Source organism: Cajanus cajan, chromosome 6 (genome assembly GCF_000230855.2).
Source record: "Cajanus cajan strain Asha chromosome 6, NIPB_CcT2T_4, whole genome shotgun sequence".
NCBI classification, from domain to species: domain Eukaryota; kingdom Viridiplantae; phylum Streptophyta; class Magnoliopsida; order Fabales; family Fabaceae; genus Cajanus; species Cajanus cajan.
In genome coordinates, this window is record NC_138522.1 from 3,268,583 (window position 1) to 3,280,050 (window position 11,468).

General features: G+C 30.6%; 2 protein-coding genes across 2 annotated transcripts; both read left to right on the top strand.

Annotated features, from left to right (window-relative positions):
• Nucleotides 1-3,137: 3,137 nt before the first annotated feature.
• Nucleotides 3,138-8,215, top strand: LOC109803700 (uncharacterized). The gene is made up of 3 exons (XM_020365384.3): nt 3,138-3,847; nt 3,942-4,637; nt 4,767-8,215. The coding sequence occupies exons 1-3, from the start codon at nt 3,233-3,235 to the stop codon at nt 4,857-4,859; spliced, it is 1,404 nt and encodes a 467-aa protein (XP_020220973.1). The 5' UTR covers nt 3,138-3,232; the 3' UTR covers nt 4,860-8,215.
• Nucleotides 8,216-9,517: 1,302 nt separating this feature from the next.
• LOC109804227 (uncharacterized) lies at nt 9,518-10,943 on the top strand. The gene is made up of 6 exons (XM_020366018.3): nt 9,518-9,677; nt 9,776-9,802; nt 9,901-9,963; nt 10,363-10,441; nt 10,522-10,567; nt 10,721-10,943. The coding sequence occupies exons 1-6, from the start codon at nt 9,636-9,638 to the stop codon at nt 10,728-10,730; spliced, it is 267 nt and encodes an 88-aa protein (XP_020221607.1). The 5' UTR covers nt 9,518-9,635; the 3' UTR covers nt 10,731-10,943.
• Nucleotides 10,944-11,468: the final 525 nt, after the last annotated feature.

Consider the following 11,468-nt stretch of genomic DNA (forward strand, 5'->3'; position numbering starts at 1 on the left):
TCCACCTTCTATCCCTGCTCTACTCCCGTACATAGTACGATCATAGCAGTCCAACCACATGGAAACACAAAGGGTAAGCTAGCATAAAAAAACATATGGAAAGATTTTTAAGAAAAAATAGAAACAAACACGACCATGTACACTTCATCAATATACATTCCATCAGTTTTCAACATTATCGTCAATAAGAATGCAATGCGTCGTCACGCATATCAACTCGGAGATCTCCTACAACAACTCAGCCTTGCGACCTACAACAACTCAGCCTTGCGGCCTACAACAACTCAGCCTTGCGGCCTACAACAACTCAGCCTTGCGGCCTACAACAACTCAGCCTTGCGGCCTACATCAACTCACATCAACATTCCAACACAACACAACTTATACAACTCAACATATCAACTTGCAACTCAACACAATTGTACATCTATACAACTCAACACATCAGCTTCACAGCTCAACATATCATCTACAACACAACACCACTTCTCAACACATTCACCAGATACAATTCAATATCAATAGCAACATTATCTACTAGACATCATTTCATAACCTTCCATTTCAATTCAACTCAACATAAAACATTACAACAGTCTCATCTCCGCGCCCGGCGCATACGTGGTTGCGCCCAGTGCAGTACAACCAGAGAGCACCTGGGGGTCAGCGCGCCCAGCGCAGGTGTGCCCGCGCCCAGTGGGACTCAACCAGAGAACCCAAGACTATCTCGCGCTTAGCGCAATAGTCTTTGCGCCCAACGCTGGCCGGGCAGAGACTCAAGGAGTCTCATACGCCCGACGCACCAAAACCCGCGCCCAGTGCGGGGAAGGCAGAGACCTCCCTTGGTCTCGCGCCCAGCGCAATTCAAATTGCGCTCAGCGCCCACAAGGCAGAGACTTCTAAGGAGTCTCACGCCCAGCGCGACAAGGGGCGCGCTCAACGCCCAAAAGAAGAACCAAAACCTGCCACAACTGGTATCGCGCCCAACGCGGTCCAAGTCATGCCCAGCGTGGGCCAGCCAGAGACCCACATTTTCAAGCGCGCTCAGCGCACTCATCATTGCGCTCAGCGAGCTTGGCCAAATGGGGTCTCCTGGTGGCCACGCGCCCAGGCGCGAAGAACCGCGCTCAGCGCGAAGCTTAGCAGCAGCCAACCATTTTCGAAAAACTCTTCAAAAATCTGTAGAATAATAAGAGAACCCCACATGCAATCGGTTTAATTTACTACAATTCCATCCAAGAGTCCAAAAATACCACCTTTTTCAACAAGCAACAACATTTCAAAGATTTTCCCCAAAATTTCTCAACAACCCCGAAACCCCAAAGAAAACAAGCTTTCTTTCAATTCCAGCCATGAATCAGACACCAACAAGCATCTAACGAGTTTATAGAACTCGTCCACAGTCAAGAACAGCGAACAAGAAACAAAATTACTAGCTTCCCTTACCTCGGGTGAAAATTCCGAGCTCCGGAAAGCTTGAGCGGAAGAGAAGAGTAAACTAGGGAGCTTGAATGCAAGAGGAAGGAGAGGGGAACCCAACACCAGCTAGCACACCTCACAACCCAGCACCACCACCTTGAGTTCAAACGAAGGGGAAAAGAAGGGTTCAGTTTAAAAATGAGAGGGAGAGGGTAGAGCCTTGTGGAAGAAAAGAAGAAAATCAGAAGGGGGTCTCACACTCTAGGCTAAAAAAAGTTATATATAGATTTCTTCATTTTTTTAAAAATATTTTTGTAATCCAATATTAGATGTTCGTTTATAATCAGTAAAATTTAGCATGATATTTTTATTTATATTTTTATACTTTAACAATTATATTAAATTAGTATGTCATCATCCACGTATATATATATATATATATATATATATATATTAATTTATACTTGTAAAAATTTCTAACTATTCTTAAACCGTTGTGATCGAGAATTCTCCTTCCACAATAAAGAATTAAGGATAGCATTTTATTGGTAAAAAAGAAATAGAGATAGTTAAAAAAATGTTTAATATCTCATTAATATTATAAAATGATAAAGATAATTAAAATATTTTTTATTATTAAAATGTCTAACAAAATAGAACGTAGAGATGATATATTTCTTGTCTTAGTCTTTCTCTCATATTTTTTTCTTCTTTTAACTCTTCAATAAATGATAAAAAATATAATAAAAAAATTAATGTTTCAATTGATATTGTGAATTGATATTCCCTCTATCTCATTTATTTAGTGCTTTTAGTATTTTTATAAAACAATTGTTTTAGAATTTCAATAATAAGTTAGTCTTTTTTCTTACTTATATTCTATTTAAAGAATAAAAAAAATATAACATCTGTCTACCAACTACTCATTTTTACTACACAACAGATAAACATACTAGTAATAATGCTATAATGCTATTAATGAGATATTAAATAAGGAATTTTATTCTAAACTTATATATATATATATATATATATATATATATATATATATATATATATATCTTAATTTTCATATATGTTAACCTTATATCATTAAAGAAATGAGATAGAGGGAGTAATTAAAATGAATAATTTTTTTTATATATATAACATTAAGCAGTAAGAGGTTGAGAGTAAGTAAGAAAAATAAATATTTCATTGATATTATAAATTGATAAGTAAGTTGGGATAGAAGGAGGAAAATAAATGGTAAAAGATTTTACAATAGGAAATAACAATGCTCAAATGAATAAACAGCATGAGTAAATTACAAAAACTGGACCAAACTACTCATTTGGATACAATTAATTTAATTTTTCTTTTGCCTCGTGTTTAGTGATAAAAATAGACCGTCGAACTTATTATGGTCGCGATGCGGTAAATTAACTGCTTGATTGAAAAGCACACTTCTTTTGTTGATGTAGTTATTACTCCCTTGACAAAACCTTCGAAAACAAAATATTTGATACATAAAAAATCATCAAGTCCCAGAAATTAAATTAGTGAGTAGTCAGAGATTCAGAGAATATTTATTAAATAAAGATATAATCAAGAAAAAAGACATAATTTGTTTAGGGTGGGAGTATTATTTATCCAAGAATTCAACTACTAATTTCAAGAATTAACATTTAATAGCCATCAAACCATTTACAGTTTCAAGAATTAAGTATGGCTATATATATAAATGCACAATCTATCCGTCCTACAAAGTTACGGTCAATAGAAACACTTTGTTTAGAATTTGTTGTTTGTTTTTCTTTGGCTAGTTGCTACCATGGCTGTTACTCAAGAACAAGGGCATGTGTCATTGAAACTAGTGGTGAACAAAGAGACGAACAAAGTGTTATTTGCTGAAGCAGGAAAGGACTTTGTGGACGTCCTATTTAGCTTCTTAACGCTGCCTTTAGGAACCATCGTGAGACTTCTAGAAAAAGAGTCTAACATTGGGCCAGTTACAATAGGTTGTTTAAACTCACTCTATCATTCTGTGACAGATCTTGATAACTGTCTGTGGAATCGGACATTCAAAGAAATACTGTTGCAGCCAAGGAACTCATCGCAAGATTATTGTAACAGCCTCAAGCTCAACATTGATGACAGTGACTCAAAGTACTACGTGTGTACTGATTTTGGTAGCTGTTCTTGTTTTCAATTGATCCCTTACACAACTACACTAAATTGTAGATATGGGTTTCCTTTGACCCGTACAGCTTTTTCGGAAAATTTTTGTAATGGATTTGTCAACGCTGCTGCGAGTTTTATTGTTACTGATGATCTGATCGTCATGCCAAATTCTGTGGATTATACAACCTTTGCTTTGCTCCAGAATCTTGGAATAAAAAGCCCAAGTTCAGTGAAGGAAATGACTGTGAATGTTAACAAGGAAAAGGTTCTATATTTAGTTTCATTCTATATATGGTGTTTATCTCTTTTTAAATTTTTTTATTCTTCACTTAATATTTATTGATTTGTGTTTTGTACAGGTACTGGATCTGTTAAAGTGTTCTTTGCTTTCCAAGACAAGTTTGACAAATTTGTTTTTAGAAAAGAAACCAATCCCGGAGAGATCAAGGTTTTTGTCTTTTAGTAGTGAAGAATATAGTTGCATTAAAATTATGTTGAAGTTGGTGATAAGAAAATCAGATGGGAAGATATTGTATGCTCAAGGGGAAAAAGATTTTGCAGACTTGGTTTTAAGTTTTCTCACCTTTCCTTTGGGAGGAGTGGTAAGTAAGCTAGGTGGAAACTGCTCTTTGGGTAGCATTGATGGATTGTACAAGAGCATTGCTGATTTAAATGATAACAAATATTTGATGTCAAAAGAAGCAAAGAACAGGCTTCTTGATCCTCACTTGCTCCCGCAGTTCAAGCTAAGCAACAAGATTTTATCAATGGATGTTTTGCGATATTCTTACCGTTATGTATATGCTAACGGTGAACGCATTTTATATGTTCAATTTTTCAAAGGTGAATATGAAAATAAGAGTAATTTGAAATGCTATGAGGTATTTCCTACAGTAGATTTTGAAGGTTTTGTCAAGGGACCTGCTATGTACGTGGTTACGGATGATTTGGTGGTAGCACCACTTTCTCCAATTTCAGCTTTAAATTTACTCAACCGTTTGAATACTCCTTTCAATGACCTTAAGGAAAAGGTTGTTACCATTGGCCTCAAGGAGGTAAGAGTACACGTAGTTTTACTGTCAATACTTTGTCATACTTTTGTGTTTTGGAGTTTTTATGCTAGATTGAATTTTACTAGTATTTTATCTTACAATTTCTCATTTTATGTTGTTGTCTTGGTGCAGTGTCTCAACATATTGAAGGCATCTTTGACCTCAACATCTGCTCTCACAAATGGTCTTGGTCGCTTGTTAACCGAAGTTAAGGAGGAGAAGTGAGAACTGTGAATGTTGTAATGTGTTGTGTTTTAAATTGTTAGGGAAACTTTGAAATGGACAACATTACTATGTTTACTATTTTGGGTTGGTTATTTCAATTCTGTTATTTGGAGCATCATATGTAATTCTTTTTGATTTTGGTGACGCAAAATTTGGATTCTAGATTTTGCATGTGTTCTGTTCATGTTTTATTTTTGCGTTTGTTCTGAATTTTGGTTATGGTTTCATGCGCCTCTTACGTATTAAAGAGAATGTGTTGTAAAAGTTAAATGTAAGTTGGAAGATCAGAACTCGTTGCCAACACTGAAAAATATCTCAATTGTAAAATTAAGTTGAATCATTACTCAATCAATAGTAATTGTGACATTTTTAAATATAGTCATTATTTAAATATCTAATAAATTATAATAATTGTGTTATTTATAAATATAGTAATTAATACATTTTTTATTTACTATAGTTTAATATTCACAATCTATTTTTGAAAATTTTTAAATATATTAAAAATATAAATTGCAAAAAAAATTGTTAATTGGGTAACATCATAATTTATTGATCATTATCCTTTTTAAGATTTTACAATATATTAATCACAACGTGACAAAAATAAGTTGATAAATAATATTTCTTATAATTACTTAAAGATGATAAATAAAAATTAGTTGATAATAATTAAGAAAATTTTCGTTCATGTTAATTTAATGGATTAAAAAGAATTTAATAAAATAAGTATAAGTAAAATTGTAAGAACTAAAAATAATATTGTAAACTTTATTTAACTAGCTTAATTTGACTTCTTTATTAATTAAAAGTAATAATTTAATTTCTTTATTTTGAAAACAATGCAACATGATTTTTTTTGTCTAATTAAAACTAATGATACTATTTTTTTTACATGTAGAAATATGTTATTTTTTTAATTGTTTTACTTGTAAAAAAAATCTTACAATCAATCATTAGAATTTTTTTTTTAATTTTCTTTATTATATTATTTATTATATTTTTTGTTTATGAGCCATGCGTATAAGATTGGATTATGGACCATATTCCATGGTTGAAGATATCTAAGGAAAATGAATTATTGGTCAGCTCTTAGTGGACATAGACTCAGCTACTGTAGCTTTCTTACTCAACAACACATGTATTAGGTTCTACCTAACCTAAGTTGATGGGTTTATTGCTAATTGATTTTTGCAAACATGTATTTAGATAGGTCAAATAAGTAGACCGACAATAGAACAATATTATCAAGCATAGTTTTAATATTAATGAAAGAATTGAAGATATTTTATACATTGTTTGATTAGATCTATTTTTTTTTTATTTACGGATACATCAAAGTCTCTTCTTTCATCATTTTTAATTTGCAAGCGTTACTTCTTCTTTTGTTAAAAAAAAAGTTATCAAAAGATAATTTTAAATTACTTTCACTAAATATTTATTACAATTAAGTGTTTTTAAATTATACCCTTTACTATTTTATTTTTTCTGTAAGATTTCAAAATATTTTTGCAAGTTTCACTTCACATACATATTATAATATTATTTACGATTCAATCGAACTTACATTTATCTTTTTAATGTATCATATAGAATTTTTTAAAAATTGATTCAATATAAGTAGTCAGTTGATGAAAGAATAAGTCATTAATTGAAATTTGACTCAATTTCTATTAAATTTTTAAAAGAGTTAATTATCTATACACTGTTAGTGTAAAGTTTTTTACACTGACAACCAATCATATCTTTTAAATTATTTTATTTTATTTCATTAAATAAGTAAATGACATGAAACTATTAAGAGATATGATTGATTGTCATTGTAAAAAATTTTTACATTGACAATGTATACGTAATTAACTCTTTTTAAAAAATTATTCATATCATATATATTTTATTTACAAATTTCAATAAAATTTATAATATGCTTTCCAAAAAAAAATTATAATCAATATAGAATTAAATAAGTGATTTAATTCTGTAAAGGATAAGAGGATAAGAACGTGGGAGACATCGGACATATATATAAACTGGAATAATCCTCTCAATTACAATTTTCACTTAAATTCTTTCATGGGAAAAATATCTATTACAAAAATTTTATACCTTGTTTTTTCAATCATTAAGAATCCGAATTTTGAATCCCGTAAATGCTATTCCAAGGTTAGATTCATCTGGTCTCATCTTACTTACACGAGCCACGTGAAGTTTTTAGACCTGCTAGACAAAAAAAACAAGAAATTGATATGTAACAATGAACTTGACAAAAAAAATTTAAAAAAATATTACATCGATTTTAGATTCGTAATTTTGGAATTGATGTAAAAAATATTACATCGATTTTATCAATGGATGTTTTGCGATATTCTTGGCGTTATGAATATGCTAACAATGGACACATTTTATATGTTCAATTTTTCAAAGAAGGTGAATATGAAAATAAGAGTAATGTTAAAAGTTATGAGAAATTTCCTGCAGTAGATTTTGAAGGTTTTGTCAAGGGACCTGCTATGTATGTGGTCACGGATGATTTGGTGGTAGCTCCATTTTCTCCAATTTCAGCTTTAAATTTACTCAACCGTTTGAATACTCCTTTCAATGACCTTGAGGAAAAGGTTGTTACCATTGGCCTCAAGGAGGTAAGAGTACATGTAGTTTTACTGTCAATTCTTTGTCATACTTTTGTGTATTGTTTTAATGCTAGATTGATTTTTACTAGGATTTTATCTTACAATTTCTCATTTTATGTTGTTGTCTTGGTGCAGTGTCTCAACATATTGAAGGCATCTTTGACCTCAACATTTGCTCTCACAATTGGTCTTCGTCACTTGTTAACCGAAGTTAAGTAAGAGAAATGAGAACTGTGAATGTTGTAATGTGTTGTGTTTTAAGTTGTTAGGGAAACTTTGAAATGGACAACATTACTATGTTTACTATTTTGGGTTGGTTATTTCAATTCTGTTAGCTTTGTTGTTCTAAGATCTTTTAGTTTTTCCATTTTACCTAGTTTTGAATTTTATTTTGACTTGAATGCAAGTGTGGTTTACTTTCTTTTATTTTCCTTATCCAGCGTCTTCTTGATATTTGCAGCATCATATGCAACAATCAATTATGTCATTATTTTGCCTGTATTCCTTTTGATTTTGGTGACGCAAAATTTGGATTCTAGATTTTGCCTGTGTTCTGTTCATGATTTTTTTTTGCCTTTGTTGTTCTGAATTTTGTTTATGGTTTCTTGCGCCTCTTACGTTTAAAGCGAATGTGTAGTAAAAGTTAAATGTAAGTTGGAAGATCAGGACTCGTTGCAAACACAGACAAATATCTCAATTAAAATTAAGTTGAATCATTACGGAATAAAAATATGAAAATTTGTGTCATTACAATATAACATATCCTAACGTGTTATTTTTTAAATTATCGATTTCTATTATTTTATAATATATATACATATATAATTATAAATTAGCTTTTAAAATATGTCAAATGAGTTGGTTGAATTTCCAACACTAAAATTCGATATCTAGTTTGAAGACTAATGAATTCCATTAGTTTGAGTTGAATTCTACCTAGAGAATCTAAAAATTTAAATCATTGTGAGTTGGATTGGGTAGATTTAAATTTATGTATACTTGTACATGTGAATAATCCTACAAAAAATTATGTAAATATTAATTTTTTATTTATTCACTAGTCAACATTTAGTTAGTTATTTATTCATTAGTCATCCTAAACAGCTTTCAGTTCAGTAAAGAATTCAGAGATGTTCTACTTGTCTTACCAAATGAATTTCTTGAAGTAGATCGAAAATACGAAAATGGCACCTTTGGAAAATGGTTCATGCAAATTATCCCAAAGATGCATTGTCAATTTGCGTAAAAGGAGATGTGACCATTGAGACAAATTGAAAGAGCGTGATAAAATTGAGAAAATTGGCAGTAAGAAAATGAATTATTATTCCATTGGATTATTTCTAATGCTACACTTTATATGTCATTAAGATGTCATTAAGTTGGTAACTAAAGCAACTCACAATAAATAATTTTAACAAATTAAGTAATAAAAAGTATACAAAAGCATAATTATTCTACTTTACCACATTTTAAAGATTTTGAGAGATATTACAATTACTTATTTCATCCATAATACAAATATGCATAAAATGATATAAAATAAAAAAATTCCAAGTTTTAATTAGTATATATTTTTTAGTCATTATAATTTTCTTTACATTTAAAAAGCAATACGATTTTAATTTTTTTTATTAAAGGTTAAAAGTGATGAATTTTGCAATTTGCAAGAACTAAAAAATACACAATTTTTTAAGAGAATTAAAATGGCTAGAAATTATTTAAATATATTACATATTTTTTTTATATATTTTTATTTAATAAAATAATGAATTTTAGTTTTTTAAATAAAATAAAATCTATAAATATTATAAAAAAATATTAAAATATATAAATTTTTTATTTAGATTTTTTAATAGATTATTATATCTTTTAAACTTAAAAAAAATTCTTATATTTTTTTTAAATAATTACATATAATCTTTTAATATTTTATCTATATAATTATTAAAAATATGAAATACTTCCACCACCTTTCTAACATATATAATTTTTTTTATATTTTTTAAAGAAAGCCAAGAGGCGAAAACAGTCACAAGTGTCTATATGTTTGAAAGTGAGAAGACGAAACCCTAGTTTTGGTTTTTGGTTGGCTCATACATTCGAAAGTTAGTAGTCTTCCTCTTCCCATTCCAAAACTCTAGCAGCCATGGCGAGCACCAAAGTTCAGAGGGTTATGACCCAACCCATTGTATGGTTCTCACGCGCTCTTTTTTTTTATTTTTATTTTTTTATTTATTTATTTGGTTTTCCTTTAACCTTATTTCCTTCCTTTCTTCGTTTCCTCAGAACTTGATTTTCAGGTTTCTTCAGAGCGTAAGTCTTCGCCTACTCTCATTTTTTCTTGCTTTCCCCTAATTTTCCTTCGTTCTTTTTTCTCACTTCGTTTTATTTCTCTGTTTTAATTTACGCAGAAAGCGCGCATTCAGATTTGGCTTTTTGAGCAAAAGGATTTGAGGATCGAAGGCCGAATCATTGTGAGTCTTATTTTTATGCTTGTTTGCTACATGGGTGCTCATCAAAATTGTGTTTTGTTGATTTTAATATGTATTGCAAGTGGATGAAAAGTCTTCACTGCAGGGGAACATGTGATATATTTTTTTTTTATAATTTATCTGTGACTTAAGGTGTGTGCTCTGATTTTCAGTGTATTGGATTGTGAGGGAGTTCAGTTTAGTTTAATAGTGGTTTTCTTTTGTAATTTTGAAAACAGTGTGATCTAACATATGTTGACTTCCAAAAGACCTTTTGGTTCTTTTTTTGGGGGGTGGGTGTGAATGGCGGTAGCTGTTTTAGACACTAGACAGCATACCCTTGTTGAAAATACTGATCATATGAGTTGATAGTTAAGGATAATGTGATTTTGTTTCAAACAGGGTTTTGATGAATACATGAATTTGGTTCTTGATGATGCTGAAGAAGTGAACGTCAAGAAGAATAGCAAAAAGACATTAGGTATGCTACAATTTCTTAAGTTTTGTTCAATTTGTCTTTGCCACCTATGCATTTTCTGAAGGATTTTGTTTTTTGATTAGGGAGGATCCTTCTTAAAGGGGACAACATAACCTTAATGATGAACACGTAAGTGAAATTAAATTGTACTTTTATATTTCTCATGATGAAGAGTTGAGTCAAATCAAAATTGTAACTTTATCTTTCCCATGATCTTGTTATTATTATTTTTTTAAAATAAGTGGAATAGTTCTCTTACAATTTTTTTTTTCTAAATTCCAGGGGGAAATGATGAATACTCTGACAGTTGTAAACTATATTCTTATCCAACAAGATGGCAAAATTATCTTCCCTTTCCCGTTTAATTACTGTTTCTCTTGGTAACATTTTGAATATGTTGGGTGAGAAATATTATCTTGTATTAATCTGTGAATTTTTTCTACAATAGGTAAATTCTTGGTTGAGCAGCTTAATAGTTAATATATTGGTTTGTTGGTCCTCTTAATTTTGCATTCTGTTTACCTATTTTACTCTAGTTTCTATCTTGAAGATGATGATATATCTTTGAGGAGTTATAGGCTTTATAGAACTAATATTACAACCTTCTCATTTGTTGGATTCTCCATTTATTATGTTTATATATTATTCAATCCTTTATATGAGTTTGTTGGATTGATATCTTTGGATGTCTATTTTGTTGTATTTGCTAAGGTTTTCTAAAAAGTAAATGCCTATTAAGCTGGTTGTGAAGTGGTGCATTTTGATTGCATTCACTATTAGATCTATTGAGTTGTACTGCTTCCAAACACTCTGGCAATTACTAGAAGATGACCTCAAGTAGGAAGAGTGCTAAATAACAATTATGGTGAGGAAGTTGCGCAATTAGTATATTTTAGCAATGAATATTATGGTGGAACCTGGAGGTAGAAGTTTCTTGTAGTGGCTGGCTATTCTTGAGTTTATTTACTCATCATATTATTCTTAGACTATGTTTCATTTGGTAGAAATGGGAATGGAGTTCAGGGGAGTG